At 44.8% G+C, this 22812-nt stretch overlaps 1 protein-coding gene across 6 annotated transcripts in view; it reads right to left on the bottom strand.

Annotated features, from left to right (window-relative positions):
- Positions 1-22812, bottom strand: part of magi2a (membrane associated guanylate kinase, WW and PDZ domain containing 2a) — a 343918-nt gene that overhangs the window by 62048 nt on the left and 259058 nt on the right. For all 6 annotated transcript variants that reach the window (XM_065021544.1, XM_065021546.1, XM_065021541.1 and 3 more), the window contains exons 5-6: positions 21070-21301; positions 13992-14071 (exon numbers count right to left, since the gene is read on the bottom strand). In XM_065021544.1, coding sequence (XP_064877616.1) covers positions 13992-14071; positions 21070-21301 — 312 coding nt within the window. The remainder of the gene's footprint in view (positions 1-13991; positions 14072-21069; positions 21302-22812) is intronic.

The raw sequence follows: 22812 nt of genomic DNA, 5'->3' as shown, positions 1-22812 counted from the left end.
TGTCTGTCTGTGTCTTCAGCAGAGCTTCAGAGCTAGGCAGGCAGTCTGTCTGTCTGTGTCTTCAGCAGAGCTTCAGAGCTAGGCAGGCAGTCTGTCTGTCTGTGTCTTCAGCAGAGCTTCGGAGATACACACAACACCACACTGCAGGTAGCCAATATCTCTAGATTCCTACTGTTCGTTTCAATGTCACTGTTTTTGGCTGAAAAGGGCTTGTGTAGAACACATGCATGCAACACACGCAGAGGCACGCTTACACATACATACCCGCACGCACACACACGCGCACACAGCAGTGACTATGTTTGTGTGTGTGTGTGCAGTAAGTGTGTTTTAAATGCTGAACTCCAGAAGACTCTCTTTTCACTAAGCACAGCCCCTGTCAATTAGTAGCGTGGGAGCAATGATTCCATGGATCTGGGAGAAAGAGAGAGAGAGTTGTGCTGTCCATTAGCCTGCAGCGCTAAAGAGAAGGGCCCCTTTGTCACTGTAACAATTTGTGCTCTTTATAGGGCCAACACTCAGTCTAAACGCTGCTGTGGAGGAGCTGTCAACTCCCAGGAAGCCTAAGGAAGGATACATCTGAAGGAGCTCCAGTGTTAAACGTGGTATAGTGTTTTAGAGTACATCCCTTGTCCCAGGTCAATTCACCTTACATTAGTGACAATTATAATGGTATAGAGGTAGGTATTCCCAAACAGGTATTCCAAACGGGGGTACGCGTATCCCTGGCAATGTCGTCGGGGGTACGGCAAATAAAACTGTGATTCACATTTAAATCATTTTAAAAAACAGTCCATTTTCAAACAGTCCATAGAGACACATACCAGCTCTACTGGTATTACTGCTACTACCAGCTGCTACTACCAGCACTACTACACCTGCACCCGTCGACGACACAAGTTGTTCTGCTTCCACGAGCACATCCAATGCTAGCATCAGTAATTCTACATTTGTTGTTAGCCCAGCTAGCATGGACACTGACAGTTGTGAATTTGATGCAGCCAAAGAGCTACTGCCCCCTTACCCGGGAAAGCACCGAACAACAGACAGGGATGTAGGACCATCAAAGAGGCGCAAATATGATGAGAACTACAGTCATGGCCAAAAGTTTTGAGAATGACACAAATATTAATTTTCAAAAAGTCTGCTGCCTCAGTTTGAATGATGGTAATTTGCATTTCCTCCAAAATGTTATGAAGAGTGATCAGATGAATTGCAATTAATTGCAAAGTCCCTCTTTACCATGCAAATGAACTGAATCCCCCCAAAACATTTCCACTGCATTTCAGCCCTGCCACAAAAGGAACAGCTGACATCATGTCAATGATTCTCTTGATAACACAGGTGTGAGTGTTGACGAGGACAGGGCTGGAGATCACTCTGTCATGCTGATTGAGTTTGAATAACAGACTGGAAGCTTCAAAAGGAGGGTGGTGCTTGGAATCATTGTTCTTGCTCTGGTTACCTCCAAGGAAACACGTGCCGTCATCATTGTTTTACACAAAAAGGGCTTCACAGGCAAGGATATTGCTGCCAGTAAGATTGCACCTAAATCAACTATTTATCGGACCATCAAGAACTTCAAGGAGAGCGGTTCAATTGTTGTGAAGAAGGCTTTAGGGTGCCCAAGAAAGTCCAGGCATTGGGGCACCACCATGTACAGAGCATGCTCAGGAATGGCAGCAGGCAAGTGTAAGTGCATCTGCACGCACAGTGAGGCGAAGACTTTTGGAGGATGGCCTGGTGTCAAGAAGGGCAGCAAAGAAGCCACTTCTCTCCAGGAAAAACATCAGGGACAGACTGATATTCTGCAAAAGGTACAGGGATTGGACTGCTGAGGACTGGGGTAAAGTCATTTTCTCTGATGAATACCCTTTCCGATTGTTTGGGGCATCCGGATAAAAGCTTGTCCGGAGAAGACAAGGTGAGCGCTACCATCAGTCCTGTGTCATGTCAACAGCAAAGCATCCTGAGACCATTCATGTGTGGGGTTGCTTCTCAGCCAAGGGAATGGGCTCACTCACAATTTTGCCTAACTAAGTGGCTGGGGGAACAAAACATCAATATTTTGGGTCCATGGCCAGTAAACTCCCCAGACCTTAATCCCATTGAGAACTTGTGGTCAATCCTCAAGAGGCGGGTGGACAAACAAAAACCCACAAATTCTGACAAACTCCAAGCATTGATCATGCAAGAATGGGCTGCCATCAGTCAGGATGTGGCCCAGATGTTAATTGACAGCATGCCAGGGCTGATTGCAGAGGGCTTGAAAAAAGAAGGGTCAACACTGAAAATATTGGCTCTTTGCATCAATTTCATGTAATTTTCAATAAAAAGCCTTTGACACTTATGAAATGCTTGTAATTATACTTCAGTATTCCATAGTAACATCTGACAAAAATATCGAAAGACACTGAAGCAGCAAACTTTGTGGAAATTAATATTTGTCATTCTCAAAACTTTTGGCCACGACTGTATATTGATTGGGGTTCACTTATATTGGGAGTAGTACCTTTCCTCAGCCACAGTGTGTAATATGTGCAAAAGTACTATCTCACATCTCAATAAACCTTCACTCTTGCGCAGACATTTAGAAACAAAACATGGCAATTTTTTTTGGAGCGAGAATAAAGACGACTTTTGAGTAGTAAGACATGTATAAAAGCAACAGATACCATTAATAAGAAGGGGCTAGAAGCGTCTTATATGGTGAGCTACCGAGTGGCTAGGACAGGCAAGCCCCATAGTAGTGTGGAGGACTTCATTCTTCCTGCTGCCGCAGATATGGCTGGGACAATGCTGGGGGAAAAGGCCAAAAAAACTATACAGACAATGCCTTCATCAAACAACGCATCAGTAACATGGCGGGAGATGTTTTGAAACAATTACTGCTTCGCATACAAGCCAGTGTATTCTATGCGTTACAGCTGGATTAGTCAACAGACGTGGCGTGCCTGGCACAGCTCCTGGTCTGTCAAGTTTATGGGGGTTCAATTAAGGAAGACATCCTCTTCTGCATACCACTGGAAACCAAGACAACAGGAGGGGATATTTTTAAAGTACTGGACAGCTTTGTGACATAAAATGGATTTTGGTGGTCAAGATGTGTTGGTATCTGTACTGATAGCGCAAAAGCCATGACAGGGAGACATAGTGGAGTGGTAATGCGCATGCAAGTAGTTTCTCCCGCTGCCACTTGGGTACACTGCAGCATCCACCGAGAGGCTCTTGCTGTCAAGGGAATGCCTGACAACTTGAAAGACGTTTTGGACACTACAGTGAAAATGGTTAACTTTGTTAAAGCAAGGCCCCTGAAGTCTCGTGTATTTTCTGCATTGTGATATGGGCAGCGACCATGCAACGCTTATACAACATAAAGAATTGCGCTGGTTATCAAGGGGAAAAGTATTGACACGTTTTTTTTTAATTGAGAGACGAGCTTAAAGTTTTTTCTTTACTGACCATCATTTCACTTGTCTGACCGCTTGCATGATGACGAGTTTCTCACACGACTGGCCTATCTGGGTGATGTTTTTTCTCACCTGAATGATCTGAATCTAGGATTACAGGGACTTAATTGTAGGATTACAGGGACTCTCCGCATCTATATTCAATGTGCGGGACAAAATGATTAAGAAGCTGGAGCTCGTCTCTCTCTGTATTAGAAAGGACAACACACAGGTCTTTCCATCATTGTATAATTCTTTTGTATGCAAATTAACTCAAGGTTATGGACAATATTGTTGGATTTGGGGTCAACTTTGAACATTGATATACTAAAGACATGACTGATCAGAAGCATAGTATATAAAGGTGTAAAAGAGAATGTTTTTTATGTCATAAGTTAATGGTTCTCTGTAGAAAGACAGAGTGGCTGTGGAATGTGCTGGGTGGACGGGAGGGAGTCACGGGAGTGCGATAGGGGATACGGGTGGAGAGCTTTGGATGAGACATCAAGGGGGTTGAGGTCAGGTCAGGTCACCTTAAGGGAGACAGAACGGATTATTACTCTATCACTTCGTCTTCCCGTGGAACCATAACATGTAAGGATTGGAGAGAAGGAGGAGTGTCTGAAGTGGAGTATATATACTTGTAGTGGTGGAAACATGTCTTTCTCTGAATACTGCTGTGTCGACCCTTTGGGAAGAATTCAACTTTAAGCTTCTCTAGTGTCTGCGAGTTATTTACTCTGTAAGTTATTTTAAAAATTAGAACCTAACAATATCAAATGTAATATAGCGAAGCACCTGAGTGAGTTGGGTGCGCAATTACACAGGTACTTTCCCGAAACGGATGACACAAACAACTGGATTCGTTATCCCTTTCATGCCTTGCCTCCAGTCCACTTACCGATATCTGAACAAGAGAGCCTCATTGAAATTACATCAAGCGGTTCTGTGAAAATTGAATTGAATCAGAAGCCACTGCCAGATTTCTGGATTGGGCTGCGCTCAGAGTATCCTGCCTTGGCAAATCGCGTTGTTAAGACACTGATGCCCTTTGCAACCAGTACCTATGTAAGAGTGGATTCTCGGTCCTCACTAGCATGAAAACTAAATACAGGCACAGACTGTGTGTGGAAAATGATATAATACTGAGACTCTCTCCAATAAAACCCAACATTTCAGAGTTATGTGCATCCATTCAAGCACACCCTTCTCATTAACCTGTGGTGAGTTATTCAATTTTCGATGAACAAATAAGGTTTTATATGAAGGATGGTTAAATAAAGAGCATAATTATTGATGATTACTACTTGGTCCCTGGTCCTATACGGGCCGGGTTGTGATAAAAACTCACACTCATTCTTCTGTTTAATACATGTATCGTATAGTGTGTGTGTGGCAGGCCTACAATGATGGAAAAAACAACATTTGAGAGTGCGCTGACCCTGGTGCTAGAGGGGGTACGCAGCTGGAGGTTGAATGTTTGAAGGAGTACGGGACTATAAAAGGTTTGGGAACCACTGGTATAGAGCAAAGAGACAGCCACTACTGAGTTTTGAAATAAAACAATGGGTTTTCCCACAGGGTTTTCCATGCAGTCTGAGAACTGTCGACATCAGTAGGCTAGGCCTCAGTAAATGTTCCTTTGGTTTATTCCATTTAGCTTTCAGCAGGGGGGTTCTCTAAGCTCTCCCCCTTATTTCACTCTCTCCTCCTCTATCTCATTCCCTGTTCGTCCATCCTCTCCTCTCCTGTCCGCTCCTCTCTCCCTGTTTGAAGAGCTCTAAAGGAAAACACTTTAAAATGCACTCGTAGAGGGACTTTTTGAAGTAAAGTTTCATGCTCTCATGCTCATGCATATTTCATCTGGCCTTTCTAATTCTGTCTGAGGAGAGGAACAGCCCATGTTACCCATGTTCCCCTGCTTTCCCTTCTCCTTTCTTCAGGGGAGGAGCTGGCTGAAGTGAATTCAGGTCACCTGCAGCACATGGGACTGTTTCGTCTCTGATGTCGCACCCCCTTCCCACTGGTGCCTGCTTAGACAGGAGACCAATGCATCTAAACTTTTTCGTTCAGCCGCTTCCTCCACTCGCTGAGTATCTCTCCAGGGTATTCCCACTGAGAGTCAGGTGTGTAAACACCCCAAGGGCCTTATTCCAATACTCAAAATATGGGGTGGAGTTAGCAGTTATGCCCTTAGGCCTCTGTTTGAAAGCCCTCATTTGAAGTGTTTTCTAGAGTAGTCTCGCCAAGTCTGATCCCCCACAATTCTCTACAATCTCCACTTGACTCACTCGCCAAACAGCTATCGTTGTTTTGGAATGGACTGAGGAGAGAGCAACTGAGACGGGAGCCACTGAAGGAAAAAGGAAAATGGGAATTGAACGACGGTGCGTTGTCACAGTGATAGCACCGCCATGCTGAGACAGAGGTCATATCAGTCAGTCTGCTGCTGAGAATGAGGAGGAGGAGGAGCAGGAGGAAGAGGAGCAAGTGGTTTGCTGGGTTTATTCTCCCTCCTTGATGAGGTGGTTGCCAGATGGAACAGAGGACATCTATATAGCCCCTGACACACTGAGATATACTGTATATTAACATGACAGCCCCAGTCCAGCTGAGTCACAACAGCTGGACTGAAACAGAGTCATAAACCGAAACAAGTCTTAAGAAAGAAGACCTTGAAGGACCTCCCAGTAAACCTTCTCCTTACACTAGGCAGGATTCCATTGACCTAGGTTTATTCGACAAAAACAATGTAATTGCGACACGTGTAATGTAAACAGCAGATATAGGAGACATTTTCTAAAGATTGACAACATTTGTTGCCGTTCGACAGGTTGGATTTGTCTTTTGTGTAACTTTATTGCGACAAATGACGATGGAAACGGTTTTTCCAATAAATTATGATAGCGGAATCTTTTTTAAGGTGCGCGTGCTGTCATGGCCCCAGCATTTGCAAACAAATTATTATTCCGTGCTAAATCCATAAGACGGCCTAATTTGTAAACAGGCTGACAGTGAGTTGTGAGCAAAATAACCAGGAGGGAAGTTGACAATGGCTATTAATAGGCATTCTATTGTTGCAGTCCTCAAAGATTGAATCAAATTAATCAGATCAGGGTGCCAATAGTCTAAATGCCTACTGCTTGAAAACATTTTTTTTTTCAAATATACAAATAATGTTTCTTTGCAGGACAAGGAATGTCATGACTTTCAAGAATGCCTGAATTGCTTCACTTTGCTTTTCTGGTTGGCTGGATGGAAGTTTCCCCATCCAATGATTTCAGATCTACAGGAGTGCAAATTTAACCATGGCGCGGACTGTGGCGATATGTTGGCAAGTGAGAATTATGCGAATATTAGTCCATTTCTTACATTCTATCCATGCTGTCTTTCACAAGCTACCTGCGACTGATAGGTGGGAGAGCACACAGACTGTCGCCAATTTATTCATGAGCAATTCTATACTTCATTTATAATCGACACTGCGGGTTTATTTTTTAGGTGTGACGTCATGATGTCCAGCTGTTTATATAACTATAGATAGTTAAATGGAAACGCAGCGCAGTGGGCAATTGTCACATCTATTTTCTATGCAAACTTTCTAAATGTCAACCCCCCCAAAAAAATCACTGGACAAGTTAATGGAATCATAGCTAATGTCTCACTGTGAAGGGAGATAGTTTCCATGGTAACCTGTGGAGGAGGAAGTGAGGGAAGTCTTTTGGGCTGAGCAGAGGGGCTGTCTGATGATGGTGGGCCATTTGGACTACTAATCCTGCAGACACGTCAACCTTCCATGTCGCTGTACTTGACCCCTGACCCCTAACTGCACCCACTCAAAACAAGGAGTGGAGTTAGCAAAAGTATGCACTTAGGGCTAGGTTTCACTGTCGCCCCCGGAAATGAGCACACAGTCAATTTGAGCTGAATACAAAGAAAATAATACCCTTAAATTGAAGGAGAAAGGTTGCTATTCTGGCATTTACCTAGGACGTAATAACTAACACAATCAATATTTCCCCACCGGGGTAACCTTTGATTTATAATCACACCTGAGCTCCCCAATCCACTGTGTTTGTTATAGTCTTAGAATTGGGATTCACAATCAGTAGTTCAAACAAGTTGGAAAATTCGTTATCTCCAAACCAGTGTCTAAATACATTATGTGAAAACTGCTTCTATGATCTGTGGTCAAAAAGAAAAAAATTTTTTCAAAACCAGCAATGAGTTTTTAGCCAGAGGTATTTTATTTCTCCCCACATCAACACAACCATTTAAAAATAGCTGGTTTTAAAATGATTCACCTTTGATGATGTAGTACGTTTTTACTTCATACTTTTTCCCACAAAACATAGAAATGTGCCGTTTTCAGATATGTCGACACTGGTAGTGTGCTGAAGATAATGACAATGAGGTTGGAAAGTGGTGAAGTTGCCCTTTAAGTTATTCAGGAAAGCTAAGGGAGTTGGGTTTGTCCAAAAGCAATGATGTTCAAAAGCCATCTAAACTCAGCTGATCTCTCCCTTCACAGCGAGGGTAAAACAACCAGTGGAGCAGAGCAGGTGACTTACTCAGGTAGAACAGCCTATTACTAGAGTTGATTTAGGTGCTGTGGAGGGAGGATGCAGAAGAGGGGAAGGGAGGGGCAAGCTTGGATGGTTGAGGATGATTAACCATTAAGTGTGTCTGAAATGGGGTGGAGCGTGACTGGGCTACTGAAGGACTCCTACCTCTCCTCTTCAGCCTCTCCTCTCAACGGGCTGGGAGAAGGATACACACACACACACGCAGCCACTGGAGAGCCTTACGGTTGTGGGCGGAGAAGTTGCCGCACCAGGCGGTGATACAGCCCGACAGGATGCTCTCGATTGTGCATCTTTAAAAGTTTGTGAGTGTTTTTGGTGACAAGCCAAATTTCTTCAGCCTCCTGAGGTTGAAGAGGCGCTGTTAGGCCTTCTTCACCATGCTGTCTGTGTGGGTGGACCATTTCAATTTGTCCGTGATGTGTACGCCGAGGAACTTAAAACTTTCCACCTTCTCCACTACTGTCCGGTCGATGTGGATAGGGGGGTGCTCCCTCTGCTGTTTTCTGAAGTCCATGATCATCTCCTTTGTTTTGTTGACGTTGAGTGGGAGGTTATTTTCCTGACACCACACACCGAGGGCCCTCACATCCTCCCTGTAGGCCGTCTTGTTGTTGTTGGTAATCAAGTCTACCACTGTAGTGTCGTCTGCAAACTTGATGATTGAGTTGGAGGTGTGCATGGCCACACAGTCATGGGTGAACAGGGAGTACAAGAGAGGGCTGAGAACGCACCCTTGTGGGGCTCCAGTGTTGAGGATCAGCGGGGTGGAGATGTTGTTTCCTACCCTCACCACCTGGAGGTGTCCCGTCAGTAAGTCCAGGACCCAGTTGCACAGGGCGGGGGTCTCGAGCTTAATGACGGGTTTGGAGGGTACTATGGTGTTAAATGCTGAGCTGTAGTCGATGAACAGCATTCTTACATAGGTATTCCTCTTGTCCAAGTGGGTTAGGGCAGTGTGACTGTGTTGTCTGTGGGCCTGCTAGGGCGGTAAGCAAATTGGAGTGGGTCTAGGGTGTCAGGTAGTGTGGAGGATGTTCTCAGAATATACCCATCAGTCATGTCACAGACCCTCCCTTCTCCTCTCCTGCTGGAGACTCAAGGTGAGGGAGGGCGACAACTTTTACTCAACACGCGCACGCCCACGCACGCACGCACGCACGCACGCACGCACGCACGCACGCACGCACACACACACACACACACACACACACACACACACACCTATCTGACCAGCACTGAGAGGGGTAACGCATAAGGTCAGGGTCCTCAAACCACTCCTAACACCACACCAACCTGATGTGTGAGTATCTGGGTATGTGAGCACAACAGAAAGACAAGCCATCAAATAAGGCTATTAGGAAAGAACATGTCGACCTTTCAACCCTAAAAGCCTTCCCTCTTTCCTGCCAGTCTCATCTGCATAGTTTTTTACAGCCGGACAGAAAAACAATTGCTGCTATATTCTCCGGAGACTGTTTTCACTGGGAGGAGATGAGAGAGTGAGCTCTGTGCTAACGGGTGAGACACGATGATAACTTTGTCTGGTGCGTCTCAGGCATGCTCCGTTTTACATGACTAGAATATAATTACCTATGCCCCGGCCTTGTCTCTCTCCCCCTCCCCCTTTCCCTCTCCATGTCGCTCTCTCTCTCTCTCTCTGAGCCCTCGGTCTCGACACAGAGACGGCGTCAAAACAGACGAGACATAAATAAACACAATGGAACAAAGCAGCCATTTAAAACCTTCAACCTTCAAACTCCTCCCAATGCCATCACAGCCCAGATCCATATCAGTCACACCAGTCCCTCCTAACCAAAGCCTTTCATTGGTTACACTGGATTCTGGATTCAATGTGTGTTGTGCGACAGCTTCTTAGGATAGAACTAACCCGACTTTTAAATGATGAAATGCATTGAAATAGTGACGACCGACAGGCAGGCAGGGTGGATTAGTTTTCTTGTTTTTTTCCTTCTACGTATCAGGGGGATTCTGTTGGCTTCTCTGAAGGCACAGTGAGCTAGCAGACAGGTTGTATGTAGAACAGGAGAGAGAGAGACAGAGACAACTCTCAAAACAGGGGAGCCTGTTCTGTCTTCTCATCCAGCAAATATGTGGTAAAACAGGAAAACAAGCTGGCTTTGAGGGAGAAGGAAGGAAGACAGAATTAAACAGCAGGCTTTGATTTGAAGACTGTCCTATTCCAGGTTCCCTCAAGTCAAAAAATGAAAGAGGACAGCAGGAAGATACAGAAGGAGAGAGAGAGAGGTTATGTAACCAAGCCATAGCGCTCCTCTGATGATGAGATCTCTCTCTATTATCACTGATGTGCCTTTGAACCGGGGGAATCAGCTGACAACCACTCTGCTGCTGGCGCACACACACACTCACACACACACACACACACACACACACACACAGGTAGCAGACGTATGCCTGAATAATTGACAGATCTGCATGTATAAGTTGTTTATAGATCAAAATGAATGTTAGAGGATGTATAGTGCTGTTTCGTCAGTGTGTGTGTTCCTTCCATCCTCAGGGCTCCATGTCTCTCTGTTTGTTGAGTCTCTCCTCCTACCTCTCGTCTGTTGTTCAGAGACAGAGTTTAGACCCCATCCTGTGATCCTGTTAACGTTCACCAGAGCGTGGGCACACACACACACTACACCCCTGCTCCACATGCCTCCTAATCAATACACAATAAACAGCACCAGCTCATCTCTCCTACACATCTCTCAGGGAGGCCTGCTTCGCTGCTACCCAGCTGTCAGCTAGTGAAACATGGGCAGATTCTCACTAACGTTCCCCTGATTATAGCTCCTAGCCCCGGCGTGGGCCCTGGGGATCCCCTCTTAGATCCCCTTCTCCAGCTGGTTGAGGCTCTACATGGAACCATAAGTTCTGTCTCTCCCAGGGCCAGCGATCACTGGATGATCTGTTCAACTAGATCAATATTCATCTCCTTCACATACATTACATTACATCTCGTAGCATGCTACGAACGTCCTGACTGGAGGAATGGGATTGGAGGTACCCAGATTAACATCTCGTAGCATGGAACGTCCTGACTGGAGGAATGGGATTGGAGGTACCCAGATTAACATCTCGTAGCATGGAACGTCCTGACTGGAGGAACGGGATTGGAGGTACCCTGATGAACTAGATCAGGGATGGGCAGTTTTGATAGGGGTGGGGCCACAAAAAATCTGAAGTCATCCATACTGCCCCCTCACACATATTGTGAGCAGAACATTTTAGTGGCCCCCCTTTTGACAGCGGAGATTTGTTTGTTTGTTTGTTTCAAAGAAAAGTGCAGTTCCACATATTTTGCCATGAAGCAGAGAGAAGATTTAGCAATTGTATAAGGATTTGTTATTTATGTTATTTCACCTTTATTTAACCAGGTAGGCCAGTTGAGAACAAGTTCTCATTTACAACTGTGACCTGGCCAAGATAAAGCAAAGCAGTGTGACAGAAACAACAACACAGAGCTACACATGGAATAAACAAACGTACAAAAATCTACATTTCATGTAATTCTGCTCATTTTGACAGGAGGCAGAGGAACATGAGCTGCTCTCAGTTTTTAATCTGACATCTGAGTGAGACTGACTAACAAAGTCAATAGCTTGCCTCTAAACTAACCTAGCAATCACATTTTTGTTTTGCTGACATTGACTGACAATCAGTGACTGACATAAGAGAACAAGTGATCTGAGGGCTTCAAAAGGGAGGCTGCCAGTTGTCCATCGCTGAACTAGACCAAGATGGTTTCCTGGAATTCATCTTCCTAAGACATTCTCTTTGTTTCCTCTTTCTTGTCATCTTCCAAATTGGTCAACTATCTTCCTGTCTCCTTCATTCTCCTGCTTATATTTTGGATGGCCTCAGAATACTGGAGCCCTACTGTCTGTGTATATACAGTATGTGTGTGTGTGTGTGGGGGGGGTGATTGTGAGAAACTGTGGCTGTGTGAGTAAGTGTTTATCAGACAGACATGATTGACTAAGCTGGGCTCAGCTAGAATGATTCACTCCACAAATGAGACCTTATCTTGAACCTGCTGACTGTCTGTGTCTGATATGAGTTCCATTCCCATCTGCCTGACTGTCTCTGTGTCTGATATGAGCTCCATTCCCATCAGCCTGCCTGTCTCAGTGTCTGATATGACCTCCATTCCCATCAGCCTGACTGTCTCTGTGTCTGATATGAGCTCCATTCTCCTCAGCCTGACACTCAGTGTCTGATATGAGCTCCATTCTCCTCAGCCTGACTGTCTCTGTGTCTGATATGAGCTCCATTCCCATCAGCCTGACTGTCTCTGTGTCTGATATGTTCTCCATTCCCATCTGCCTGACTGTTTCTGTGTCTTATATGAGCTCCATTCCCATCAGCCTGACTGTCTCTGTGTCTGATATGTTCTCCATTCCCATCAGCCTGACTGTTTCTGTGTCTTATATGAGCTCCATTCCCATCTGCCTGACTGTCTCTGTGTCTGATATGACCTCCATTCCCATCAGCCTGACTGTCTCTGTGTCTGATATGAGCTCCATTCCCATCTGCCTGACTGTCTCTGTTTCTGATATGAGCTCCATTCCCATCAGCCTGACTGTCTCTGTGTCTGATATGAGCTCCATTCCCATCAGACTGACTGTCTCTTGTGTCTGATATGAGCTCCATTCCCATCAGCCTGACTGTCTCTGTGTCTGATATGAGCTCCATTCCCATCAGCCTGACTGTCTCTGTGTCTGATATGACCTCCATTCCCCTCCACCTTACAATGCTGCTTACCCCTGTCTACTACTCAACACATAAATCTCACCCAGATGAGGGAGAGATAGAGATAATGAGAGAGATAGAGCAGGGAGAGAGAAGGGGTGATAGGAGAAAGATGGAGGGTGAGACTGATGGGGAAGATAGAGCAGGAGATGGGACGAGATGGAGAGAATGAGACAGGGGAACAGAGCGATGAGTGTGAGAAAAAGTGAGGTAGAAGAAGAGAAAAAAAGAAGAGAGAGAGAGGGAAGACAGAGTGGGAGACATAACGGGAGAGAGAGAGAGAGAGAGAGAGAGAGAGAGAGAGAGAGAGAGAGATAGAGAGAGTGGGAAGACAGAGTGGGAGACAGCTGGGGAAGAGAGTGGGAGACAGATGAGAGAGAGAGAGAGACACGAGAGAGAGAGAGAGACGAGAGAGAGATAGAGTGTGAGAGGGGCTTCAGGGTTGGAGAGATAGAGGATTCGGCTTCAGACTCCCGCGCTATCAATGCCGGAGATCACTCAAAAGCACATTGCTGAATGGAGAAAAATGAGAGCGAGATTTTTCAGGATGCAATAACATCCTATTCCTCACCTCATGGTCATAGGCTGTATCTCTTCTGCAATACTATATTACTGCATAGCGTCTTCTTTCCCCATCAGTCTCCTTACTCTTCCTCTCTTAGTCAAACCATCTGAATGACACTCTCTCTCCTTCCGCCCTGCTGCCTGTTTGTGCGTCAGTGTGTGTATGTGTGTGTTTGTGTCTGTGTCTGTGTGTGTAGTGTCCATTCTGTGGTGGTGCATAGCTCCCTACTCCCAGTGGGGGATAAAGAGGTCTCTGTTAACCACCCTACCCACTCCCCCAGTCCCTATATAGGGGCTAAAAGTAGCACCATCTCCACACAGGTCAGGTAACAGAACACAGTTATAAAGACACTGTACACATCTACAAGTGTCAGACAAGGACCCCAAATAAACCACTGTCCTCAGTGACTGATGACTATTCATATATAATGGTATACGGCAACACCCATCCTTTCAGCTCTCGGATCAAAACACTGAAGATATTGCAAACCGCCATCAGACGATGAATAGATACTAATGATTTGGACCCAAAAAGGAATTCAAAGGTTTTACGGGAGAGAGAGTTGAGAGACTTTGAAAAGGGGAGAGAGAGCGAGAGAAGAGAGACACTTACCGTCCTCTTTGCATTCTTCTGGTGGCTTCGCCTTCTTCGCCAGCCGCGGGTCCAGCCACGACGTCGTCTTGGTGTTGTGGCTTGACGAGAGAGAAAAGGAGAGACAGTGACAGGAAGAGAGAGAGAGCCAGTGAGGGAGGAGATTCTCAATTCAGCATCATTTCAGAGAAAAAGAGACGTTCCCCTGTGTGCCCACCCTCTAAACTAGCTGGCGAGAAGAAAAACCCCTTTAAGTTAACAAAATGGCAATCGATACTTTTAATTCGCACACTGTTTCTCATTAGTGCAGGGAAGGGTGGAGGGATGGCGGGAGAAGGGAGAGGTGTGAGTGATAGAGCTGAACAGCTGTGGGCTTGGCAGGATCAACACTGCGGGCTGTAAAACTGGACTGTGATCAGATGAGAGGCGGTGCCAAGGAAACTTCAATGGATCTCTTTATGGCATCTGAGGACATAATGCCCTCCCTTGAAGAGATGACAGGACAAGAGGGGGGAGGGAGGGAAACGTGGCTACAGGAAAGCGGGACAAGCTGCCGAAAAAATGATCCCGAATCCACCTTTGGGAGGGGACACTGAGCACTTCTTGAAAATCTCAGGTGATGAAATCTCTCTCTCTCTCTCTCGTCGGAGTGCATGCTGGGAGTGAGTCGTCAAGCAGGGGTGATTGTGAGAGCAAATGGAATTTCTTTTTTCACTCTATCGGGTTGTTGTATGTATATATATATATATTGATTAGGTTAGTTGTTTTAAGGGTATCTTGTTTAAACTATCACTAAGCACGTATAGGGGTGGTGGGATCTTTGAGGTTGGTTTTTCGCGAGGGCACAACCAGCGGGTGGGGCTGGTTGCTATGGCCACTCGTGAAAATGGAGAGTTTGAAAAACTTAGTCGGAGGCATGGAGTAAAGATTCCTGCTGCGACAGGGTGTTCAGTGGAAGAATGTAGCTTGGCTGTGGGTGCTATCATTGGGTATGATCGCATCAAATCAGCCTCAAGGATGAATAGCGCTGTAGTGATATTCTTAGATTCAATTGAAAAGGTGAATAAAATAGTTGAGATGGGTGTCGTGTTGAGAGAAACACAGACGTCGGTATTTCCGCTTATGAATCCGGCGAAGAAAGTCATGCTTTCTAACGTGCCACCTTTTGTTAGAGATGAAGTGTTATGGCGAGAGTTATCAAATAGTCAATAGTATCAAATAGTATCTACAATAAAGAAAGTTCCTTTTGGATGCAAATCTCCGTTGTTGAAACATGTGTCTCATAGGAGACAAGTGCATATGATTTAAAAAAAGGAAGGAGATGAACTGAATTTAGCGTTTAGCTTTAAGATTGATGGATTTGATTATGTCTTCTATGCATCTACTGAATCAATGAAATGCTTTGGATGTGGAAGAGAGGGGCATTTGGTGCGTAGTTGTCCCGAAAATGAGCGCGCTGAGCCTGGTAGTAGTTTTAGTGCGAGTACAACTAACGCACCACCACGAAGGGATGAGGGTACAGGAGAAGAGAGAAGGTGGGCAGATGTGGTTGGAAAAGCAGGAGAGAAAGGCAGTGTGGATACGGGGGCAATTGTGGTAGATCAGAACAAAGAGGGAGGGGAAACAGTAGGCGAGATTGCGACTGCCGTCGCTGAGGTGGTGCTGGAAAATAGAATTGGAAGTCAAGAAGAGATTGAAATAATGGAAAAAGAAGCGGATGTTTTCAAAATACCGAGGAGTAAAAGGAAGAATGTAAGGGGTGGTGAAGGGTCTAATTCTAAGAGAAAGGTAGAGTTTGATAAATCAATTGAAGATGAACAAGGTGTAGAGATGGTGGAGTATTCTTCTGGGGAGGATAGTGGGAGTGAGTCATCTGACGCGTCACAACAATATAGTGAGATAAATGGGGTGGAAGGGAGGTATGGGATCGAGAGGATACGTCAATTTTTGAAGTTGACAAAAGGGAAGAAATATATGCAGGATTACAATGTAACTGATTTTTTCCCTGAACGTGAATTGTTTATTGAATCAGCAAAGTTTCTGATGAGATTACAGGGGGAAGTTTGAAAAGCCCTGAAATTGCTAGACTCAAGAAAGTGGTCACAAGAGTGATAAGTGATGTAAATTCTAAAGAAAATGAAAGAGTTCAGTTGCAGTCTTAACTCTGTAAAGAGATGTGGTGGCTGGATCTTCCTCTGTATATTTTTTTTTATTCATGAGCAGTTTTAAGATTTCTTCTTTAAACCTAAATGGGGCAAGAGATGTAAAAAAAAAGAGCCATGGTGTATGAGTTAATTAGGGGAAAGGGAAGTGACATAATTTTTCTACAAGAAACGCATAGTAATTTGGAAAATGAAGTTATGTGGCAACAGGAGTGGGGGGGGACAGTGGTGTGTAGTCATAAAAACTCAAAAAGTGGGGGTGTGGTTATCTTGTTCTCAAAAGGGTTTTTGCCGTTTTCATATGAGGTTGAAGAGGTAGTTGGGGGAGGTTATTAAAAGTTAGAGCAAGGTATGAAAACATCACTATGTGTCTGATAAATGTATATGCCCCAGTGGTGACAGTTGAGAGGGTATGTTTTTTAGAGACACTATCAAATATCATTGAGAAATGTAACAAAGAAGATTATTTGTTTATTGCTGGGGATTTTAACTGCACAGTTAGTGATTTAGATAGAAATCACCAAGAACCTCATATAGCCTCAAGGATGTTTTTAAAACGCCTCATTGTAACAAATGAATTGTGTGATATTTGGCGGAGTCAACATGGAGGAACAAGGCAGTACACCTGGGCGCATGTGAGAGAGAACATCATCTCTATGGCCAGGTTAGATAGGTTTTATGTTTTTGAGCATCAATCTCAGGTCTGTAAATCAAGTGTGATAACTCCAGTGGGATTTTCTGATCATTGTTTAATAACAGAGGTGGTGTTCATTAACGATGTAAAACCCAAAAGCGCATACTGGCATTTTAATATAACTTTATTGAGTGATGCTCACTTCAGGAACTGTTTCAGTTTTTTTGGGGGAGAGGTGGAGATCTTAAAAAGCCAGTTTTGTATCCATTCAACAGTGGTGGGATATAGGGAAAATCCAGATTCAACAATTTTGTAATCAATACACGAGGAATGTCACCAAAGATATCACCAGATCAATGAAAGCCCTAGAGATTGAAATAGTGGAACTCATGACGTTGGTTGAGACCACAGGAGATCGAGGCCATACTCAGGCCCTCAAGAGGAGAAAAACTGCATTGGCAGACCTGCTGGGTATCAGAGCACAGGGGGCACTGGTGAGAAGTACATTTCAGGGAATATCTGAAATGGATGCCTCATCCAAAATTTTCTTTGGTTTAGAGAAAAAGAATGGACAAAGAAAAATGATTCATTGTCTCAAATCAGCTGTTGGACAAGAGCTCACTAGCCCTAGTGAAATTAGAAAGAGGGCAGTAGAGTTCTATGCTGAGCTCTACAAGTGTGTCTTTGTACAAGAGTACAAAGAGGACAATACAGTGACACAGCAGTTCTTTGATGGGCTCCCAAAGGTGGCTGCAGAAGCTCAGGTTGAGCTTGAGCAACCATTGTCTTTGCAGGATTTATACACTGCATTAAAAGGCATGGAAAATGGAAGGGCACCAGGCATTGATGGGCTTCCCATTGACTTTTTTAAGTCTTTCTGGGCTATGTTGGGAGAGGATTGGTTAGAAGTAGCTAATGATAGTTTAACCGGAGGGTTACTACCAATAAGCTGCAGAAGGGCTGTCCTCACTCTACTGCCCAAAAAGGGTGACCCAAGGGAGGTGAAGAACTGGAGGCCGGTGGCTTTATTGTGCACTGATTATAAGATATTGTCAAAAGCTTTGTCCAACAGGCTGAGGGAGGTGATGGGGCAAATCATACATACGGATCAGTCCTACTGTGTTCCTGGCAGGCAGATAGAGAAATGTTATCCCCTGATTCGTGATTTTTTGGACGTCTCTAGGGCTATTGGGTTGGATGCTGGTCTAATTTCAATTGATCAGGAAAAGGCATTTGACTGAGTTGAACATCAATATTTATGGCACACGTTTGAGGCATTTGGGTTCAGCTCTGGTTTTATTGCCATGATAAAGGTGATATATGGTGACATTGAAAGTGTATTGAAAGTTAACGGTGGTTTGAGTGCTCCTTTTAAAGTGTGTAGAGGTATTAGGCAGGGATGTTCTATGTCAGGGATGTTATATGCTATTGCTATGGAGCCACTACTAAATAGCATTAGAAGTCGCATTGCAGGGGTGTGCCTTTCAGAGGATATTCCTCCTATTCGTCTCTCAGCCTATGCTGATGATGTAGTTGTGCTAGTGAAAAATCAAGCGGAGGTGGATAGCTTGAATCTAATTGTTGATCGTTTTAGGGGAATATCCTCTGCAAAGGTAAATTGGGAAAAGAGTTGTGCGTTACAGATTGGAGAATGGTCTGGAGGGCTCATGGCTTTGCCAGGGGGGCTAGAATGGTGTAAGGGAGGTTTTAAGTATCTTGGAGTGTACCTAGGAGATGAGGGGACTATGGAAAAAAATTGGAGTGGGGTGGTTGAAATGGTGGAAGGGAGGATGAGGAGATGGCGTTGGTTATTATCTCATATGTCATATAGGGGGCGCACTATTATAGTTAACAATGTGATTGCATCTGCACTGTGGCATCGGTTGTCAGTTTTAGAACCACCTTCTGGCTAAGATACAGGCAATTATTGTGGATTTCTTTTGGGATAAATATCACTGGGTTCCACAAAGTGTTTTGTATTTGTCAAAAGAAGAGGGGGGACAAGGTCTTGTACATCTTGCTAGTAGGGCTGCTGCTTTCCGGTTTCAGTTTATTCAAAGGTTGCTTTATGGACCGGAAAATGTGGTGTGGAGAGGGGTGGCAGGTCTTATATTACAACGGGTTGGAGGATTAGGTTTAAAGAAGGCTTTATTTCTGGTTGATAGTAGCCAGATTTCTAGGGAGGGAGTACCTCCGTTTTACAGAGGACTTCTCAGAGTGTGGAGCATAATGAAGGTGTCCAGACGAACTTCAGCGGAGTCAGGTTCTGTTGGAGGAACCTCTGGTGTATGGGGCAAGACTGGGTTGTACAACTGCAGCTGTTCCACATTTCTCCAAGATTCTGGTGAAGGGGAAAATCATCACCTTAAGACAGTTAATGGCCATGGCTGGGCCCGCCTTAATGGATGGAAGACGGGTGGCAGAGCATTTGGGGATGAGGTCGGAAAGGATTGTCGGACAAATGCTGGGGAGCTGTAGGAAGGCTCTGTCAGCGGAAGAATGTGGTATGCTTAGTAGTCACAAGAAGAAGGTACAAGATGAAGACGTCTCATTTCCAAGACTAGGGATTACACCAAATATCCCAGAGTCAGAAAGAAAGGCGTTATTGCTGGATTTGAGAGGGTTGGGGGGGGTGGGTTTGGATGAGGTGAATGGGAAGGACTTGTATAGGGGGTGTGTCAAGGTGTTGAATAAAGATAAATGGAAAAATAGAAAAGACACTCCATGGAGGGTAAAATTGGGCATTGATGACAAGGTAAAGCCAGCATGGAGGGCACTGTACAAACCACCGTTACAAAAGGGTACTGGTGATATGCAATGGAGGGTTTTACATGGCATCATTGCAGTTAATGCTTTTGTATCTGTTATTAATTCAGATGTTAGAGATGGATGTCCTTTTTGTAATATAAGAGAAACCATTTTTCACTGTTTTATGGAGTGTGAGAGGATAAAACCTCTATTGGAAATGCTGGAATCTTTGTTTAAAGCTGTAGGGGAATTTTTCAATAACACTGTTTTTATTTTGGGGTTTCAATATAGTAAACAACAGAAAAGAAAATGTCAAATGTTAAATTGTATTTTGGGACAAGCTAAGATGTCAATTTTTCTGAGTAGAAAACATAAGATAGAAACGGGATATGGGAAGGATGTAAGATGTGTTTTTAAAGGATTAGTGAAAGCAAGAATAAAAGTAGATTTTGAGTTCTTTTCAGCTGTAAAAGATCTATTATTTGAGGAGAAGTGGGCCTACGAAGGAGCGCTTTGTTTTGTAGAGGAGGGGAAATTATTTTTTGCTGATGAAATAAGTTGAATGTATATGTTATGTATTTATTTTTATTTAGGAATTACATTTGTTGTTTCATTTCTGAAAAGGCAGTGTGTCATTTTTTTTATGTTAACACTTGAGTAAAAAATAAAGGTTTTATAAAAACTCAAACTCTCTCTCTCTCTCTCTGCCTCTCTCTGCCTCTCTCTCTCTCTGCCTCTCTCTGCCTCTCTGCCTTGGCACCGCATCATTTACTTTTCCCAAAACGTACAGCTACAAATTCAGCGGCTAAACGTGTTAGCACACAACGTTCCAGATTGATTCATCTAGATGTAGGAACACTCAGGGCCTGGGTGGACGAGACATACAGAGACCTAGTCTGGTCTGCAGTGGCTGGAATTAACAGTCTGCCTCTGTGGAGGAGAGGATACATGAGAAGTATGTGACCGGCTGACTGGCTGGCAGACAACTACATTAAAACTAACCCTGCTGGATGTTTTCTCTGCTACTCTATTATACGACACAATGAAAGGCAGTCCTCTGGGAATCGGTTGATGTTTCTGTCACATAAATTCGAACGATTGTTAATTTCCTAAAGGATTCTGTAATAACCTGCCTATTGACTGATGGACACACACAGACAGGCACATACACACTCACACAGTCAGAAGACGTTTAAATATTAATCAAATGTAAGAGAAAGACAACTTACCTCTACAATTATATTGTAGCAGTAAAAATCTAACAGGTCCAATGAAGATCTGTTGTAAAATAGCTCCAATACAGCTGGCCACACGGAACAATAGAATTCATTACCGTGGGAGTGAGTGTTCTTGTGTGTGTGTGTGTGTGAAAGCTGCTTAAAATACTTGGGCAACTTTTACCTTCTATTCTCCCTGGTGAAACATTGCATGGACAAGAACGTCTAAATCTCATGACAACAACAGTCAACTATTTGGCTGCTGTTGGCTGTCTGTTTGTGTGTGTGTGTGTGCATTGGGATAATTTGACGCCGTTCTCTTCAGCGCAGACACTTACTCGATAAAGTACACCTCTCCCTTCTCTGTGTAGGCCATCTCCCAGTTCTCTGGCAGGGGGCCAAGCTCACTCTCATTCTCATCTGGCTTGGGGGGCGACTTGGCTAGCTCGCCCCCCTCCTCCTGGGGGACCTCGTTGTTAGGGGTGGTGGGGGTCTCGATGGGGGGACAGGTCTGGGTGGGGACGTCCCCCGAGGAGACATCTGTACTCTTGTCTTCATGTTCGCTGGACTCTGAGAAGGAGAAGTGAATGACAGGTGAGTCAGAGCTGACATTACTACTGGAGGAACAGGGGAGGGAAGAGAGGAGGAGAGGGGAGAGAGGAGGAGGGATGGGGAGAGTTGAGAGGGGAGGAGGGAAAGGTAGAAGTGAGAGAGGAGGAGGGAAGGGGAGAGGGGAGGGGGAAGAGGAGAGGGGAGAGATGAGGAGTGAAGGGGAGAGGGGAGGGGAGAGGGAGAGTGAAGGGGTGAGGGGAGGAGAGAAGGGGAGAGTGGAGGAGGGAAGGGCAGAGGGGAGAGGGAGAGCGGAGGAGGGAAGGTGAGAAGGGAGAGAGGAGGAGGGAAGGGGAGAGTTGAGAGGGGAGGAGGGAAAGGGGAGGGGAGAGGAGGGAAGGGTAGAGGGGAGGGAGGAGGGAAAGGTAGAAGGGAGAGAGGAGGAGGGAGCGGGGAGAGGGGGCAGCGTGATTGAGTGCCAAGGAAAAAGAGATGGAACGAGATAAAAAGAAAGATAGAGAGGATTTCAAATAGGGAGAGGGTGGCAATTACACACGGACAGAAATAGAGAGATAGACAGACAGATAAAGAGAGCGAGCAAGAGAGAGTAAGGATACCGAGCAGAGAGAGATGGAGAGTGATTGAAAGAGAGAGGGAAATAGACAGAGAGAGCAGAGTGAGAGAGGTGGCAGGCAGAGGGGATTGAGAGAAAGTGGAGCTGATGATGTGTCCTAGTTTGAGTTGTGGCGCTTGGTTGGGCCGTCCCAGAGGACAGCCACAGCAGCAGGCAGAGGTAGGGAGGGAGAGCTCATCTATGGAGCTATCTGCTCACATCATACTGCCTGCTCTATCGATCTCTCTCTCTCTCTTTCACTCTCTCCCTTTCCCCCAACCTATATATGCACTGTCCATACACTCAGTAACAGAAAACTACAGTGCAGCTCTAGGCTGAATAGTCAACATCAAATCTTTCCCAGCTTTGTTCACATAGCCCAATGAATAGCAGAGTTACTGTGAGAAAGTACAGCAACATGAAACTACTCCAGTCCTGTAGCTCAAGTGCATTTATATGAGTTACCTGACCAGATCATTAGACTACTCCAGTCCTATAGGTCAACGGCATTTACAGTGCCTTGCAAAAGTATTGACGTTTTTGTATTTTGGTGTATTACAATCTGTAATTTAAATAGATTTTTATTTGGATTTCATGTCATGGACATACACAAAATAGTCCAAATAGTCCAACTGAAAAGTTGTATTCCCCCCCTTTCCTCTCAAGCCCCTAATTAAGACCTGGTTCAACCAAATACCTTCAGAAGTCACATAATTAGTTAAATAAAGTCCACCTGTGTGCATTCTAAGTGTCACATGATCTGTCACATGATCTTAGTATATATACACCTATTCTGAAAGGCCCCAGAGTCTGGGGGTACCACCAAGCAAGCAGCACCATGAAGACCAAGGAGCTCTCCAAACAAGTCAGGGACAAAGTTGTGGAGAAGTACAGATCAGTGTTGGGTTATAAAATGGAA

Source organism: Oncorhynchus nerka, linkage group LG8 (genome assembly GCF_034236695.1).
Source record: "Oncorhynchus nerka isolate Pitt River linkage group LG8, Oner_Uvic_2.0, whole genome shotgun sequence".
Taxonomy (NCBI): domain Eukaryota; kingdom Metazoa; phylum Chordata; class Actinopteri; order Salmoniformes; family Salmonidae; genus Oncorhynchus; species Oncorhynchus nerka.
Note: the sequence above shows the minus strand (reverse complement) of the source record. Positions and strands in the feature narration are given on the sequence as shown.